This window comes from Carassius carassius, chromosome 46 (assembly GCF_963082965.1).
Source record: "Carassius carassius chromosome 46, fCarCar2.1, whole genome shotgun sequence".
Lineage (NCBI taxonomy): Eukaryota > Metazoa > Chordata > Actinopteri > Cypriniformes > Cyprinidae > Carassius > Carassius carassius.
The window spans coordinates 16,630,146-16,650,035 of NC_081800.1; the positions used below are offsets into that span (position 1 = coordinate 16,630,146).

Sequence of the window (19,890 nt, forward strand, 5' to 3'; positions counted from 1 at the left end):
ACACTTTTGAAAAGGTGACGCCAACCACATCCTTTGGTGGTTGACCTAAAAACCACAAACACATTTTCTTCTCGACACCACTACATTTTAATAAAAAGTAACCACAAGTGGTGCACAAAACACAAAATAATGCCTCAATACTGTTATGTTGCAGGGTATCAACTTCCCACTGAACTCATGAACAGTACATAGCGAATTCAATGGAAAATCACTCGCTTAACACAAGCAATTACTAATAACCGAGTCAGGAAACAGAACCCCTTAAAACAGAGGTTAAATGGTACAGATAAACTCATTTATTACAATTAAATCAACCCATTTTTTTTCATGTTGTAACGAGGCATTTGTTTTGAAGGCCCACATAAAATCATATGGGACACAAAGTAATTTAAGTCACATATTAACCACGCAATAGATAAACTACAGTATATGATGATAGCCACTACTTTAATCATACTGTAGTGTTTTTACATGAAATTACACAGATCATTTGCATAAAATTCCCTTATGTGCATTTTTCTTAATAATTAAGCTGAAATTCTGATAATTATTGGGAGTTGATTCGGATCTTTCAGTTACTTAAACAACCAAAAAGCAGTAATTCTACAAATATAAATTCCACAGCAAATTTGACTATCTCATCTCTGCCTCTTGCCTTTTCAGATTTGATTCATTTAGGCAGAACTGTGCAACAAACACCACACTAACTGTATCCGAGACCACCTACAATTTCTCTGTCAACATGCCATTCAAACATGACAATATGTGTGAAGCAGAGGTAAAGAACATTTCTCATCCTTAGCGATGAAACAAAAGCAGCAATCAAGATGTCCATATGCCTCCTTAGATCATGTTGATTTCATGAAGTTAATCACCTCAAAACAAAAATTATTTAAAAATAGTTTTACAAGTTTCTAAATTGGTTTGATGTTCCTTTGCAGGAAGAAGAAGGGGATTCTGTGACCTGTGAGCCTCACCCCTTTACACTTTGCTGCTCCATAGGGTTGTTGGAAACAGTATGTAGGAAACTGACCATAACAAGTAGTAAACACATGCTGGAGGGAAGGAGGAGCAAAACACCATGACAACTCCTAAAAAAAGAGAGGAAAAAAGGTTAATGTAGTTATTCAGTAAATATGGGTAATCGTTTCAATTCACATGCTAATTTCCCTATTTTTTACAATTAACTCTCAATTCATCTATAATAGATCTATAATCTAATAAAGCATGAATACTTAACACTACTAAAATGTTATCTTTAGCAAATCTCATAATGATTATCCATTTTTCATACTGTACTTTATAGTGTTGTGCATAAATTCACATTCAGACTGATTTTTTTTTGTGTGTGTTACGTTTATTCATTTATTAGACAATATAGTGTCGGGGGCCCTATTTTAACAATCTAAGCACTTGGTCTAAAGGGCATGGCACAGGTGCACTCAGGGCGTCATCCCAATCCACTTTTTCTAGTTTAACAATGGGAAACTGGTCAGCACACACGGGCACATGGTCTAAACGAGTTGTCCCTATTCTCTTAATGAGTAGTGGTTGTTTTTTGGGTGTAACGTGAATCTCAGAGTCTCCCATCCCCTTTAAAAGCCAGTTGTGTTTGCACCATGGCAGGTTCGCTCTTTACATGGCGGAATGTAAATTGTAATTTTTTTGAATGTTTGTGTGTGTGTGTGTAATAAGCAAAGTGTATGTGTGTTGTGTACCCGAGTATAGGGGTATATTACTAATGCGCTCTTTAAATAACAAAGAAAAAAATATTGCGCAAGACATTAGACCAGGTTTGAGTTGGTCTATGGCACAGTCTATTTTCAGGAACTGAAAATAGCAACTTGTCAACAATGGGCCTGAACGCACCTCTTTTTTAGACTAGCATGCCCATGGGTGCATAAATGGGCACAAATGCATTTGCTATTTAAACAACGTGGCGCAAGACGGGAAAATGAGAACCGCGTCGGGCTGAAACTATAAATAAACTGCGCCTGGGTGTATGATAGGGCCCTAGAACTTCAGTATCTGCTATGTACTGGTTACTGACTGTACCTCCAATGTAGACCACCTTCTTCCAGGCCTGAGACTCCAGTACTCTGTCATGTGGGTAGAAGTTCTGACTGACCATGAAGAGAATCATGGCCAATGCTAGGATTCTCAGTACTGTCATATTTCCTCCAGTAAGCAGAGAAACACACACCAGGATGGCAGAGGAGTAGATGCATGGTAGGCCACGATACATGAATGGGATTCCTGCAGAAAAATTTTACACACAGTTACAAACAGCTGTGCTACTTTATATGTATACGTAAACACACACACATACACAGACAGATATTTGTATATACTGTGCCAGCGAAAATTTCAATTTTATTTGTATAAAATGTGTGTGTGTGTGTGTGTGTGTGTGTGTGTGTGCATGCGTGTGCGTGCGTGCGTGTGTGTGTGTGTGTGTGTGTGTGTGTGTGTATTGAAAACAAGTTTGGTACAAGTTCCTCACCACTAGAGAAGAAGCAGAGACGAGTAAAAACAGACAGCACATACAACATGCACATGATGTTATCCAAAAGACTGGGTGTCCTTAATATAAGAGATGTTGCTATTCCAAATGTTGTAAAATCAGCAAAATCATCCAACTTTGCACCTGCAGTACAATAAAAAGCAAAACAAAAAAAGCACATTGTTGATACTGACACTAGGATTGCCAACTTTACAAAAGGAAAACACAGGACAATTGTGGTTTTTCATAGAAAAATAAGTGACTATCTAACTATCTATCAGATTCAATTAAAGAAAACATTAGATTTAATATGGGCTGCTTTTGGTGCAAGACACCTTTTTATTTGTCATTTAGTTTCAAAAATAAGGTCCAAGGTTGAGAATATGCTAGAAGTTACGTAAAATGTTTTCCTCTATTTAACATTACAATAGTTAAAAGACGACTTCCCTTACTGATCATGTCTTCCCTCAGGTAGATTACCCTACATATTTTATTGCGCAGCTGGATGTTGGAGTCATGAAAAATAATAATGTTGTTTGCATCCGCCAAAACAGATTTGTGAAAATCAAAAAACTATGATGGTGATGGTAATTGGCATCAGCGCGAGTCCCACTCGTTGTGAAGCGGGAGCGACCAGCCGACAGAGAATTCCGCTTTGTCTTTAGCCTTCTTCGAACAGTTATGTTCACATTTTGTGATTTTACTTAACGCATACTGATCATGTGTGTGAGGGGGCTGTGACTGGATGATGAAGGTGTCAGTGATAATTCTCCTCCTTGCATGTGCAGTCTATGGATATTGGATAAGGATTCACATCCTATTTGTATAGCATGTTTAGGAGTTAAGTTTTAAGCATGGCCAAGCTGCCATATCTAACTCAGAAGGCTGTTATTTGTGTTTCACCACTCTGCCCTCTGTTCTTTTCCCTGGTGGGAGAAGATGCACCATTGGGTGTGGATGCTCTAGCCCACCTGTGGCCAAATGCATTGTTGAATGAGTTTCTCCCACTGAGCCTCATAGGGCCAAATATACAGAAAGTACTGGAATTCAGACATTCACTGATTCTGATTGCTCCATATTGGCCAGGGAAATTATGGATAGCAAATAAAGATAATTCCACTTCTTTACAACTAACCCTGGCCTCTCATGTCACACAGAGACCTTCTTTCTTAGGTGAAGAGATATTTCATACCACACGCCACAAGACAGCTCTGTGTGCTTGGCCCATGAGAGGATGAACTCAAATGCCATTGGGTTACCCTGATTGACTCACACACTCTGCATGGTCATAAATGAAAACTGTTTGAATGATGGTGTGCAGAGAGATGTATTATTTAATTCTTATGCTATGCCTTTTTGGTTATTAAATAAACTGCTGCATTTAGATCCTTGCCTCACCTCATCCCTGCCCGACCATCACAAGCTAACCCAAAACCGAAAATTTCCATTATTTACTCATCCTCAAGTTGTTCCAATTTCTTTGATTTACCAAAAACAAAAGAAGACATTTTAAAGAATGTGGGCAACCAAACAGTTTTTTTTTTCCATAATAGGAAAGTCAACGTGTCCCATCTGTTTGGTTACCCACATTCCACAAAATATCTTTTTTTGCCTCATACAGGTTTAGAACTTGAATAATTTAAATCTTTCATGTTTGGGTGACATCATGCTGACTTATCAGTTTTTAGATGACTTACTGGCATCACAGCTCAGCACTCATTGGCCTAAATCACAGAGTCACTGAATTTTCTTTTTTTAAGAACTGATGATTGACAGAAATGAGTCACAGACTGCTGACAGTTACTTTGTGATGCTAATTGCTAATCAACCATTTATCCCATCATTATTAACATACCGAACTAGACCAATTTAAAGCTTTAAGCCATTAATACAATCTGTAAAGAGAAACAGAAGTAATCTTCATGCCAGTCCAAAATAGCTTCTTATCATAATCTACAAACAACATTCAGGAGTTGCTGTATCATTAGTGTGGTTGAAGTGCTTTCATCAGGTTGGGACATTTGAGTATGTCCAAACAAACAGGCTGGAATTTCAATCCTGTGGTCAACAATTTGAGCAATGTCAGACATGCTGGGGGTCAAACTCAACGAGATTAAACAGACAATCAGAACATGATCCCCTGAATTAGGCTGCTTCATAACAAACAAACTGTTCAATTGACAAAAAAGGAAGGGGACTGGAAGCAAAACAACACCCATCAGTGAGATCAGATGCAGAACAAAGGGCAACAGTATGCAGCTCAAGAGTACAAGTGACCTGGCATTGTGAGGGCATGGCGAAGCTATTTCAGGCAGCTGAGTGGACGTGACCACCTGCACACAAGCCACTTGTCTTTTACTACAGAGCTGGCAAGGTTGTGAGGTTTGGAAGAGAAAGCATGCTTGTTTTGTTTATTTGTTTTGTTTTTTTACACAAAAGTAATAAATGAATATATATGAATTAACATCATTTTAGATGTTGCACTAATATAAATAAATCTGCATTTATTTATTAATTTTTATTCTATAGCAGTGCGATAAACATTTTTTTTTTACAAATAAATGATCACAGCAAAGTCTTCACCTCAACCTTGCACTTGCGCACTTTTTATTTTTTAATTTTCTGTTGTAATCTGTTGTAAACATTATTCTACATTTCTGTTACTTAAACTTCTGTCTTGCTTGCCCCTCTATTATTTATTTCTGTTGTTATTCTTGTACTGCTGTAGATTGCCTTAGCCTTATAGACATGAATTTTAAATCTCTGTATTGTTTGTTCTGTACCTTGTTTTTTGTACTTGTTTGCACACATTTTTCATAGTCCTGTGGTTCTGTGTAATATCGGTCCTTATCCCATTATTATTTGAGTCTTACTTCATTTTAACTCTTTGTATTTTTTATTTGAATTTGTAGTCGTTTATTTAAACTGATTTAATCTGTGTTTGTCTTGTAGTCTGGTGTTGTAAAGCTCTGTGGCTATGGAGAAATGCACTGTATGGTGATCAAAAATCAACAACATTTAAATTCTAATTACAAACCGCTTTTCACAACAATTTGCCAATTGTTTTTTTTATGTTTATATTTGGATTATTAATCCAATAAATTAAGCAAGGGTGTCGAAATCGATTCCTGGAGGGCAACAGCCCTGCAGAGTTTAGATTCAACACTACTTTAATACACCTGATCCAACTAATCAAGTCCTTCAGGCTTATTTCAAAACTACATGATATGTGGGTTGAAACTAAACTCTGCAGGGCTCCGGCCCTCCAGGAATAGAATATGACACCCCTGATATAAAGGATTACTGATCATTTATTCCTTCCCTTCATTTTTATTTTAAGTGGTACTCTGTAAGGGGACTGTGTATAAAGCATCTAAAGATATCTAAAGCAACAAGCCTCGACCCTGGCCCCACTCATTTGTATTGAAAGGCACTCAAAAGTACTCACCCAGTGCAGAACACGCATTTAGTCGCCTAGCAACCGCTCCATCTGCCAAATCCAGCAGGTAACCGATCAGAACCAGCCAGCACGCAGCATGATGATGGCTGCGAGTAACAATGGTGGCAGGGACATAAAGTACAAGACAAAAGTTAAACAAAAACTTCACTTTGAAATTCCATTTTTTCTACTGTAACACAACATTCACTTCATGAATTTTTATTTTTGTAGGCGTATGGTTGTCTCTGTGCAGTACAAATCAAAAGCATGAATGCATACCCATTGAGACTGCAGAGGATTGAGGCCATGCCCATGACCATGTTGGCAACAGAAAGAGCATTGGCAGCATTTTTACGGGCAAACTCCTTTAGATGCACCCAGTTAGCCTGTTCGTTTAGGAGCAGTTTGTTAGCGTCCTGGAAAAAGGCTACCAAAAAGAAACATGAGCAATTACACAACAGTTCCATTTGGCAGTGCATGGTTTGGAGAGTTCTCAGTTACATAAAAATATATTAAAGGAGTGTCTGGATTCCACCAAAGTCAACTAGTTAAACTTTAAAATATCTGTTAATTAACTTTAAAGTGCAAATTCCTCCATAGTCTAAACATGTGATGTTTGTAATTATTCACTAAATTTCTTTATAACTTAATAACATAGTAATTTAAATATACGTAATAAATGACCACCAATGATTCTCTCTCTTATTGCAGAAAGTGTTGAATCAATGTCGAAAAAAAAAAAGAAAAAGAAAAAACCTCTGCACAAAAACATTACATTATGTTAATAATAAAACTATACAGAAATAATATATGTAAAACTATGTCAAGAAAAGATGAGACTTTCTTTAAGCATGATATGCCCTTAAATAGAAAAAATATTTAACTTAATTAAAAGTTAAAATAATTTTAAAAAGTGTAATTTTGCGGGGGAAAAAAGTCAAAATTAAGAATCATTGTAGCAATTAAAAACATTAAAAAAAGGGTAATAAAATTTTTACAAAAGACATGCTGAGGAGGTAATAAAAAAATATACACTTACCACCAGAATGCAACTCTTGCTCACTTATTAGATATGATCAAAACAATGTGATTACAAATGTCTGCTCATCCCTCTGTACACCAAAAGCACAAGGCACTATTACCACATCAAATGACATTTTCATTAGAAATTATAAATATGTTTAGTGAGAGAACATTACTAAATGTATTACTCATTTATAATTAAAACATTACATTGATCTTCAAAAAGACAAAGTCATCAGCCCTCTAATCGGACAAACTAAAGCTCTAGAAAAATGTTATGTTCACATGGCAGACATTTGTAGCTCAAGTCCAATATTTAAGAAAGACTTTCTAAGCAACAGATTTCATTCAGTCAAACATTTGATTGAGGAGTTATTAAAAATGGCGGACATCACCATCTACAATGAGATGTCTGTCTTTGTACAAGAAGTTACACTTACTCACACCCGTGACAACTGGCAATCATACATACATCATATCCTGAAGCAGCATTCTCATAAATCCCTAATCAACCATTTAAATCTCCAGTTTTTACTGTATCCAAGCACTGATACAGCAATTTGTTCTAAAATACCTACTGAGAATGCTATACTATACAGATGATAGCAAAATGTGTACATTGAGATTCACATTGTGCTATGAAATTAAAATATTTTCAACAGTTAATACACTCAAAACAGATAAATAAACAAGAAAGACTTGCTAAAATTCAAGTGCTTTTCCTTATGTGTGGTCAAGACTGTTTTGCCACTGGAACGCTGCAGTGATTTTTAATGAAGTCACACAAAGAAGTCTTTGTGTTGGAGCAAATCAGTAGGCATAAATTCTAAATGGACATCTCAAGTGGTTGAATGTGTGTTTTGCTAGAGAAATTCACATAATCATAGGTCAAATTTGATTCACTATGCAATAAGTCTTCAAAATAGCTTTATTGGGATGTTAGTAGAGAATCAAATCCCCCATTGGCAGATACACTTTATGGACAAAAGTTTTGAGACACCTAAATACATACATACAAACATCCAAATAAATAGACATTGATATGGAGTTTTTCCCCCTTTTGCAGCTATAATGGCTTTCACTCTTCTGGGAAGGCATCCCATAAGATTTTTGAGTGTTTCCGTGGGAATTCCTGCCCATTCATCCAGCAGAGCATTTGTGAGGTCAGACACTGATGTTGGCCGAAAAGACTTAGCTCACAATCTTCATTCCAGTACATCCTAAAGTTGTTCAATGGGGCTGAGGTCAGTGCTCAGTGCAGGCCAGTCAAGTTCTTCTGCATCAAACTCATTTTATCATCTCTTTATGGACTTTATGGGCTTTTTGCACTGGTGTACAGTCATGCTGGTATAGAAAAGGTCTAAAAACATCTTGGAAAAAATTCTCCTGGCATCCTCATCACTCAATGACCCTAGCCTGTTCCGTGGCTTCATGTGGTATTCTGCTTCATGGCTGAGTTGCTGCTGTTCCTAAATGCTTACACTTTCCAACAACACCACATACAGCTGATTGTGGGACATCTAGCATGGATGAAATTTCATGAACTGACTGGTTGCAAAAGTTGCATAATATCATATTATCACACTTGAATTCACTGAGCTCTTCAGAATGATCCAAAGGTTTCTAAATACAGACAGCATGGCTAAGTGCTTGATTTTATACTTTGTCAATGGGTCTGACTGAAACACCTGAATTCATTAATTAAGAGGTGTATCCCAATATTTTTGTCCATATAGTGTATTATAACAAAAAACACAAATATCTATGCATGACAATCCCTGCATTTTTCTTTGGCATGTGCTGATTTTCTAGGTAAGAGAAGCATGCAAGAACACGTGCACATGTGTCATTAAGTGTAAAACTTTTAAGTTCAGGAATACAAAAAATACAAAAAAAAAAATACAAAAAACTAAAAAACATCAAAAAGGTTTAAAGGTGAAGTGTGTAATTTGTGTCAATGGTGATTGAACACTCCCCCTTTTGCCACTGGTCAGCAAAATAGATAGCTCTGCCCCAAACCCACACCATTCATTGAGCCAATGTTGCTATGCCATACTGCTCAAACCAACAGAGCAATGTTTTGATAGTGCCATGAAACCAGAGTGTTTACACTTTTAGGGGGACTCAACCAGTGAATAGTTTACTTCTAGCTGTCTCTGCATATTAAACTGGGACTATTCTTAAGTCTAAAAAAGTACACACTCCACCTTTAAGGAAGGGTTCCTACTATTGTGTTTTGTAACCTGAACTTGATGTGATTCCAAAGCCAGTTGATTTCAAGCGACTCTTCATCTGAAAGAAAACAGTCAATGAGACACAGCACATGCCAACATACAGAATTTACCATAGAGCTTAATGTTCTTTGTACTTTGAGGCAATTAGATCTCTCATTTCAAATGTTTCCTATAAAGTCTATAAGGTTTATTACAGCATATCTAATATTTGTTGAGAATAATACTCTTAAATCAATAAAACAGCTTAAAGCAAGCAGCCTTATATGGATTATATTGGTAGTGAAAGCACACACTACCACTGAAATGTCTGGGATTAGTAAAAAAAAATTCAGCTTTTCCATCACTGAAATAAGTTACATCTTAAAATATATTAAAACAGATAAGTTAACTCACAATATTACTGTTTACTCTACCTTGTTGACCATAAGAAACTTACCGTCCCAAACCTTTAAACAGTAGTGAATAGACCTATTATAATTTTAAGAAAGCTGAATAAATAAGCTTTCCATTTATGTATGGTTTATTGGTATCAGACAATATTTGGCAGAGATACAATTATTTGAAAATCTGGAATCTGAGGGTGCAAAAAAATCTAAATACTGAGAAAATCACCTTTAAAGTTGTTCAAATGAATTATTAGCGATGCATATTACTAATCAAAAATTAAGTTTTGATATATTTCCGGTAGGAAATTTACATAATATCTTCATGGAACATGATCTTTACTTCATATCCTAATGAGTTTTGGCATAAAAGAAAAATCTATCATTTTGACACATACCCATTTGACCCATGATTTTTTTTTGGCTAATTGTAAAAATATACCCCAGCGACACAAGGATCACATATGTGAAAAATAATGATCCAAGTTTCACAATATAAAATGCCTCACACAAAATGCAAAATACATATTGGACTATTAGAGCTAATAGTTGAAATGTGTCATGACAGTGTTGGCATCTTATATTTTTACAAATCCAATGCCATGGCACTAGAAATTCGGAATTACTAGTAATGTATTGTGTTTGCTTGGGCCACTGTCAAACTGTTTAAAAAAACCATCAATCATTATCAACATAAGGAGCTTTCTGTTAACTAACCCTTAAGCCAAGATCACAATACAAGATTTTAAGCACGATTTAAGCCCAATTTGCAAGTCAACGAGCTCACCGATAGGCCGAGCAGTGATCGTAAGAAAAACTCAAGGACGCATTAAAGAGGCTTGCTAAAAGCGATGCCAAACAAATATCTAGCATGACGCTCAATATCTGGACCTGTTAGCCAACTTGACATCATGACAAGGCATTGGTTGAATTCGGCAGAATAAAAACAGCAGCAGAATCAAGGCTTTAGAAAAGTGTGGACAAGAAATGGAGCGACATTTTTCAGAACGGACCATCATACAAAAGCTTGCAGCACTAACTTTTTCCCGACGTCTATTTTCAGATAAACAAATTCTGTTTCGCTTCTTGTTTCGCATCATTCCATTTCAACTTCTCATGTGTGTTTACATGGCAAAATGTGGTTTGGGGACTGCATAGAGTCGTTTGTTGACAGAGTTGTTTTCAGCTCTTGTAGTGTGTGACCCCTGTTGCGGATCATTTAACACTACAATGACTTCAAGACAGACAGCAAGTCATGATGTCTGAACAGCACAGTGATCTGCCGACATTTAAAGTTGTGTAGTGTGAACTTGGCTTTAGAAAACAATAGATAGATAGTAGTGAAGCTCAAACAACATTTTCCTAGAGAACAGGGCTGGGCTATTAATCATTAACGTTAATTATTATGATATATATTTTCCTCCATAAAATGATAACAAAGAGTTTGATAAATGTTTGATTTAATGTTTATGCACAAAAAGCAGAACAAAACAGCGTGACTAATTTGAAGCGCGGCACACACAGAGCATTTATACACTTGGCACAGCATGAGCTCACTAGAGTTGTGTTTACTTGCTGATAAGTAGGGATGCACCGAATATTCGGCTACCGAAATAATAAAAATAAGTGAAAAGGCCGAATAATATGTACCTAACAATGACTAATGTGATCAAATAGAGGCAAGCACTAATGCAGCAAACATGTCGGCAGTGTGAACGTATTTAAAACCATCAGAGAAAGACGCAAAGTATCCTTACAAGCGAGAAGCATCGACAGCGAAAGACTGTTTTGTGCTGCATCACATCTCCGGTGAGAAGAGGTGGCTAATGCTTGTTGTTAGGTTACTGTATGATAATTGAAATCGTGAAATTACCTCAAAGGATTAGTAAATAAACAGCAGAATGTTATGTTTTCTAATGCACACACGAATTGCATGTATTCTGACAGTGTGCACAAGCTTGCAGTGCTAGGGTTCAAAGTCCAAAGCCAGAGGAAAGTCTGAGCTGAACTTGTTACTCGTAAGTTGTTCTGTAACTTTTTTTATTATTTTTTTTAAAAGGCGCTTGTGACAATGTGATACATGCGACAAACATCTTCCCAAATTCGTACTGAGGATAATTTATAAATCTGCATGCTGTTGTCAACAAAAATAAACACTGAGATCTTCCTCTGGGTTTCTGCCAAAATAATAGCAGAGAAAAAGCAACAACTCCATCGACATTCATAAATGATAATATTGTAATTTTACTGTTGTTCTGTAAAATAAAATTTTAAAAGACAATAACGATGATAATAATTACCCTACAACAGCTTTATTAATACATTTATCCTAACAATCCCACATACTGTAGTGTTCAAATTGGGATCTGTAATATATTCTAATGTTTTAAAAGAATCCTCTTCTGCTCAGCAAGCTCCCTTTATTTGTACAGTAAAATAAAAAAATACATGCCAGTCTCAAAACTTATTAACTTAAACTTATACATGTTAAGTTAAATTTTGCTTTGTTTGTATAATGTCTGCTAGAATGTAAAAAAAACTATTCATTGTTAAAGTAAATATATTTAAATAGTTGTTTTGTAATTGATTTTATATTAGAAAAAGCAGGGCAAAACAGTAAAAAGCACATTTTGGCAATTTAACTAATGCCATAATAAAAAATAAAATGGCAAAATAGGCCTACATAGGGTGAAAATGTGAAAAATCGGTATTCTGATCGGTGATCGGTATTCTGTATTCAATCTTCAGCCCAGTGTTGAATTTTTTTCCGGCTTTGGCCAAGAATTTTCATTTCGGTGCATTCCTACTGATAAGCCTCAGTCAGGCGACACTAAACAGCACTGTGAGATCCAGTGTGAAGTGCTTGAATTCAGCGAAGAACATAAATGAGTGATTTAAACTAGCTTATAGCGAGATGAAACAATGCTGACAAACAGAAATTTTCAGAAATTTTTATCTAAATGTATGCTACTATGAAAGACCAGCGGTTAATCTGAATAAAACTCAAACGGTGAGAATTAGGGGTGTGCAGTGGAGCCAGTATTTGTATCTGTATCTTTAACAATCACAAAATTATTTATATCTGTGGCCCTGTCCAAAATGGCATCCTAAACACTCACGGTCTTCCTCTGAGCCCGCATTTAAGATTTTAGTAATTTCCATGAAATGCATGGAAAAAGGCAACTGCAACACTGGTATTTTATTTGTGCTTATTTAATTTATAGAGTTTACACTTATTTACTTCAGACACTCATTAGTGCATTGTAATATTAGAATTTTATGTAAAATAACAAACTTCCCTTGGCTCACCGATTCCTGCGTAGTTTGGAAAAGTAAGGATTTTTATTTAAATGTAAAAAAGAGTTCAGAGTATTGAAAAATATTTACGTTTCAACAATATGCCCTATTTAATGTTCTAAAATACAAAATTAATAATTTCTAAAAAATAAAATATATCATGCAAACAAAGAAAATCATGTGAACATGACTGAATTAATTCAAGGCACACCTTTTCATTACGCAGAACTCTTTAAGGATTCTTTTGACCTTAACTAAACAAATGTGCGTGTACTGAACCACGCAAACCAGCAAAAGATAAAGATGCAAACATGTAGGCCTAGTAGAAATTGTATATGTATCTAAGTTGATTATACCCTACTCTTGACAGAGAGCTGGTTTGGTTTTTGAGAGATGGCAAGTTTGGTTGCCAAGAGGATGGCTTTTTGATTGGCGATCATGCTCTGCTTATTCCATTCATTTGTGTATCATATAAGGTTTAAAGCTGCAGTCCATAAATTTTGCCTCTTTGTCACCATCTGTTTGAAAACTTGGGATTGCAGCTGTGTGTGGAATTATCTCCCTTGTGTGGGTTGTGCTCCAGCACAGATGAATCTAATTTTTTAAGAGTATGTGTAGTGGACTGTCAGTCACCGCACCGGTGTGGATATTTACTGTACTTCGCAAACACAGATTCTAGCCTACATCTTGGAATATATGACCCAAATGAGAATTTTCACCGGATATTGTCATCTGAACAAGCAACAAGTCTGCCACATTTGTTCAGACCAACTGAGGAAAAAAGCATTACAATAAATTGTGCTACCAATGGTTATTTAATCTAGCAATCGATTAGCTCATATCACATCAAACCGTGCAAATTATAATAATTGTTAAACTTTATTCTCAAATTCTTAATGTTAACAACATCAGCATTGTGTGAATATCTGTATAGTGTGTATCAGTGTGTAGATTTCTCATACCATTCGAATTTCATATTAAGAAATTATTTTACCCAAAAAGAAAATTATTCTCCCTTTGAACTGGTTGTCTTTAAAATACTGATCTTGTGTAATTCCAGGCTATCTGTAATCAGAAGCACATTTGAAACTGGAAAATAATTTAATTTCATTCACATGCATTTCATAAACACATAGTCCTTTCTGGATTACAATCCGGACTGCAGCTTTAAATCATTCAAATTTAAATATACACAAATAGTAGGATGATTAATGATGTAGTATTTTAGTTGGTATTGCCATAGATATGTATAGGTAGATTCTTCATTAGCGACTGTTTCTATTGGCCGCTATACATAAGCTGTCTTGACATATTGGAATATCAACGCTGGTCCATGAAAAGTCGAGATGAAGTTGCCAGTGCATCTGCACTGCAACTGTAGTTATACGCATGTCTGAATAACAAATATCTTCAGTAGACTTTAGAAGATTATTTTGCTAAACTAACACAGTACAACAAGACAAAGCTGTTAGCTAATAAGGCATTTAAAAGGTACTTTAGTTTAAAAACCTGTAATGTTGAGTTAATAGATATTAAAAATACAAACCAACACGTTTTTACCTGTAAAGTTTTATCCAGTTTTTTCTGGAATTTAAATTTAGGCTGTTTTTTCACAACCAGATGCTGTGCAATGTTATTGCATCTTGAAACTCAATGTTGTTGCATCTTGAAATTGATTTATATTGTGAGTGACAACATATAGACTGTTCCAAAATGGTGAACGTGCTTGGAGCGGTCGAATGAGGAATCTACCTATACATATCTATAGATATTTTGTTTCGTTTTTGCCAACCTATGATTTCTGAGAGATGCACAGAGAGGCAACAGCAATGCAGTTGCTTGATTTGTGCTCATTTTATTCATAAAGTTTCAATTCTTTCACTTCACAGACTCCTTATTGCATAGGGACTTTAGAGGTTTATGCTAAATATTGCACCGATCCCCTGGATCACCTGTTATCCAGCAAACACAAGGAGTGACTGTTCCAGCCTCAGCCGAATATTATTCGGCAGAATTATTTGTTATCCATTATTCGTATTGAAATCATTATCTGTGCCTTTCCGAATATGGTATTTGGATTCGGGCACACCCCTAGTCAGAATAATACATCTGCATCCTCAAGCTACTTCTACTATCAACTCAAGCTACTGTTGAATGTGCATTTCTAAGAAACAAATAATAATAATAATATTAATATTGCAGCCTGCACTGCAAACTGTGCTAACAACATTCATCATCAAAGTCAGGAAATACAGTATTATAACATGCAGAAGCTAAGAAATAAATTTCTTTATTTAAATATGTATTTTTCTAAGAAAAACTTACTGGAAAAGTGTACAGAACTCAGAAACGTGAAATTTTTGTCATGTTCTGAGGAGTAATTTAAATCTAAAATTAACAGTCTGTTTTCTACAACTTTCATATATGGAGAAGAAATCTACCTTTAAACTTCAAAGAAATAACGATTTGAAATTTATTGTGGTAACTGAATGATATAAAACATTTTATTGTGATAATTTTTTTTTTGTATTATTACCCAGCACTACTAGAGAAAGAACTAGAATTTAGTTCAAAGTACAATGAAGGATGAGATGATGAAAGGGCAGTATTTCCTTTGTTGTGAGAGTGTTATCAACTAACAGGAACATCAAAGAACATTGCAACCATATTATGCCTGAAGACCCATAATAATCATGACCACAGGTCTTTGCATGTCTAGTTCATCTGCTCCATGTGACAGAAGCCAGGTTGACAGGATTAACATTTATCTGTTTCTAAAACACTGTATAATACTGTACATATAGAAAGGCATAACTCAAGTTGTGTAACTGAACCTCGGTGTAACCTGGTAACAGTTAAAACCCAGAACTTATTTGGCAACTAGTCTAAGCAACTATGGGACAAACACCACCATAGTAATAAAAGCTAGGGCCCATATATTCCAGTTAACAGATATATGAGCCAATTGCTAAGAAACAACTATCCTGTTATATATAAAAACTACTTTGTCATAAGTTTGCATGTAAATGTATTTAATCAATTTCTTAGATGTTTATTTGGTGATGGATGAACAGTCAAAACGAGCCTCTAAATCCACACTTTATTGTTTATCTACAGCTTCACATAGTTTCAATCTTGTGCCAACCATCCCAAACCCTGTTAAAGATTTTTGAATGTAAGAACATAGTTAGTGGCACTCATTGAAACAATACTAAACATAAACAGACATGTTCTTGCTATATACTCTGCTTTGCATATAGTACTTATTTGCATACCAGATGTGGGAGTCAGGAGGATCATGATGGTCAACAGATTTCTCCACGTCAAACAGCACTGAAATTAAATCAAATAAGAAAGTCAGCTTTACCAAATGAAGATAAGAACAACATAATATCATGTACAGCACATAACAGGGTGTAATCTGTGCTTTCAAGCACTGCCTTACAGGTTGACCAGCCCACAAAGGTACACCACAGTAATTAACATGGTGTTTTTGTTTTAGTGGTTAAGTGTATGGACTAGTCTTAAAGACCCACCTTACAACTTAAAGCAAAACACTACAACCATTGTTTTTCATTTTAAAATGGACTGGAACTGTTTTACTTTTATTTTTCTTTCAGACTAGTCTAAAGAAAACATCCAAAATACACATTCAAGCATTTTTTACTCCATTAAACTTTATCTTTTTGCATCAGAAAATTTCAAATACAACACATGGCTTATTTCTAGGCCATTTTCTGAAAATTATTTTCTTTCTGATGCACTGAGCCAGGTTTTTATAAAGGAGTTTATTATATCATTAAGTCATATTTTATTTAGAAAAACATTTACTTTTTTACTTTTTCTTTTCTGATTTATGTGACAAAAAAGGGTATTCAAAATAAAACAAAAAATTTGATAATGCCTTATTTGCATATCAAATCGCAACTTTATTTTATTCGCAACTTTTTATTATTATTATTATTATAGTATATTTCCGGCTCAGACGGCATAGGATAAAGTTTATGGGTCTGTCACGTGATGAAAAACCCGAAACAGTTGAACTAATAGACTAATTCCAGTACAGAACCCATAAATAATTTTGCGCATGCGCAATTGAACGAATCATTCCCCGGGACGACTCGTTCTTCCCGAGTCACATTAAAGATTCTTCTAAATGAACGGATCGTTCAAGAACAACCCCATCACTAATTTGAAGAAGCAAAGCGAAATAGCAGAGTTTGGTATTACCAGACTAGCCTTTTTTTTTTAATAAAGGACGATTAGAGAGCTTTGATTAATCAGTAACAAGCTATCAAATGAACTTAAGACAAAAACTCTTCGTTTAATAGGTTACTACCGTGATGTATGAGCTTTCCTGTCTCTTACATAAGGCTGTTATACACAGAGAAGACAATCTCTGACGCACCGTTTACTCACAAGTTGTTTTTACTAGCCAAATCACACGGATTGAGGCGTTATTATTAAGGTTAGCCCGTATGTATGGTGAAACTGTCATTTTATTACTAAAAACAACGTTATTATTAAGGTTAGCTCGTATATATGTTAAAACTATTATTTTATGACTAAACATAATCAGAATTTCCGCATTTCTTCTGCAGTTAAAAAAGGCTGTGTAGCCTCAGCGCTAATACCAGCGCAAACTCGGTTTCAAGAGTTTGCATTAACAACTGCGTACTCAGCATCAGTCAGTCAGAGGAGGCTGTTCCGTATATCAAGTTGCAAGTCATGGTTTCTGCGCTAACCTATCGTACACCTTGCATCGTACAGCATTAAAAGGGCGTCTGAATCTTTTCTGCGTTGTATTATAAAAACACTGAATGAATATGCAGTGATTCTTATTGTGCATAATACAGCATTATTCCATTAAGCCGTAAATTTAAGGGTATTACTGAGTAAAAGCCTTTCAATATAACAAAAGTGTTACGTTGCGTATATGAATTTAACGTCCATCATATAGGCTCAAATTTCAAAATGACTTGTTTTTAAACCTGATATGTCACGCTCGGAGAACAAACTTACCTTCAAGGTCAGGCACAGAAAGATGCGACTCAAAAATGAAAGCAGACAAATATCGGCTTCTGCTGGTCAACTCCGACGACACAGTATTTATAATTCACATTCAGTGAAAAGAATTATGATTTTGAATGGCCGAGGATGACATTCATTCACGGACTGCACCTGTCTGTCACAGGCAACGCTTTCAAGTGTATTTTCAGCGCGTCTCATTTTAAAGGCGTAGGATTTTCTGGAATATTCCACCGGATATTACGTCGAACAGTTCTAGTTCTTTCTCTAAGCACATCACAAAAAAAAAAAAAAAAAAAAAATAGTATACTCCACAGCACGATGGGGCTATTCAGCATAATTTCTTATCTAGCCTTGTCCATGGGCGAAATTAGGAGGAAGCCACACAGAGTTAGTAAAAAGCGGGACACTATGTACAGGAACACTAGTTATATGACAGTAAACAAGAAGTCAAAATTAAAATAAAATTTTATCATTTTTATTATTATATATCATTATTCATATTTTAATTATTACCACCGTATGTTGTGCTATATTCTCCAGACAATAAAATAAATTGAATACATTAGTATTATGAAACATAGGCTACTGTGTTGCAGAAACTCAGTGGACATGTGAAGCGGACCCTGTAGTCTTGACAGGTCCCATTCACACACTCAAAGCCCTTTAATGGGTCATATCTACAGAAAATAACAAATTTATTAGCTGTATTTACAAAATGGCATTCATAAGCAAAGGTGTTCTTGAAGATCCAGAACAAGCAATGATTAAGCATCTCATGTCTATGTGATATAGCATTAAGAAATAACAGAATAGTCGACTATATGGATAAAATATGATACCATACACTACAAAAATGTTTCCAGGTCGCAGTGCAGGAGTCCCGGCTGTGACCTCAATGACGATGCCCTAAAAGTGCAGAAATGCATCTTATCAGGAGTAACAACAGCGTCTCATTGCCTCCTAGATTAGGGCCGTGTTCTTACAAATAATTTTAGTTCTATGATATGCTTTAGTCAAGCTCTCTGAAATCTTTTCTCCTTCCCACAGCTTCATAAAATTTATGATGAAAAAAATCTCTACACTGTTTAATGATCTTGTACATAACTAGCCAGTTATTGGATAACACTCTTGGGCTTATTTCAGTCAGATTTTTTTTTTGGTGTTTATATAGTTTTATTATTTGTTTAGAATAGTCACATCATATAACATAATAAATTCAATCTGTTTTTATTGTCTCATGCACTCACTTGAACACCAATCCCGGGCTTCAAAGAATCAAACAACCACGCCAAAGTGTTTTTAAAATTTAAAAAAGGACCACTTTACAATATGAACGAAACAAATTTATACAACACAAAGAAGTTGAATAAATTACAATTATGAAACACTGAAAGATTTTCTTTTCTAAATAAAAATAAACCATTATAGTGCCTTTAAATCAAAAAGAAAAAAGTGATATTGATATTTGATATTGCTAAAATTCTATTGAAAAAAAGTGGTAAGTGATACTTTTTTTTTTTACATTTATTCAAAGTCAGTCATTGAATACTCTCAAAAAGTTCACATAATTGTTGATATATATATAAACTCACCCAGTCTTACCTTTATGATTGTGCTATAGCTATCTACACCACTATATTTGACCATCAATGCAGGAGCACTGTAAGTGTTTACACAACATCTTCGTCATCTTTCTCTGCTGAAATTCTTTCTCTTTTTAAGCAGGTGGCTCCTCCCAGACCATCCTCCAGTGGCATTTTTGTTGTCAGCTTTGTCCTAATTTCTGATATCCTTTCATTCACCTCCAACACTCCACCCATCTCTGACTCACATAATTGTCTTTTGGGAAAATTTATATTTTGTTCCTCTGTTTAGTTGTTCCCTGATAAAGAAAGGTGAGATTGTCAAATGTGATATTTGATCATATGTTACATGCATTGTAAAAAGAAAGAAACAGTGATTGTAACATTTGCCAATATA

General features: G+C 35.3%; 1 protein-coding gene across 5 annotated transcripts; it reads right to left on the reverse strand.

Moving 5' to 3' along the window:
• Positions 1-63: 63 nt before the first annotated feature.
• LOC132129330 (transmembrane protein 269-like) lies at positions 64-18,125 on the reverse strand. 5 transcript variants are annotated; one of them, XM_059540882.1, is made up of 8 exons: positions 17,902-18,125; positions 16,155-16,212; positions 9,209-9,257; positions 6,222-6,369; positions 5,952-6,049; positions 2,504-2,647; positions 2,056-2,256; positions 64-1,091 (listed from the first exon to the last, which is right to left on the reverse strand). In XM_059540882.1, exons 3-8 carry the CDS (start codon positions 9,255-9,257, stop codon positions 982-984), a joined length of 750 nt encoding a protein of 249 aa, XP_059396865.1. In that variant the 5' UTR covers positions 16,155-16,212; positions 17,902-18,125; the 3' UTR covers positions 64-981. The 5 variants fall into 5 exon arrangements, with proteins under 5 accessions (XP_059396865.1, XP_059396863.1, XP_059396866.1 ...); XM_059540880.1 differs by having other exon boundaries at positions 6,222-8,614; positions 8,654-9,257; positions 17,902-18,123; XM_059540883.1 differs by lacking the exon at positions 9,209-9,257.
• Between the last annotated feature and the right edge of the window lie 1,765 nt (positions 18,126-19,890).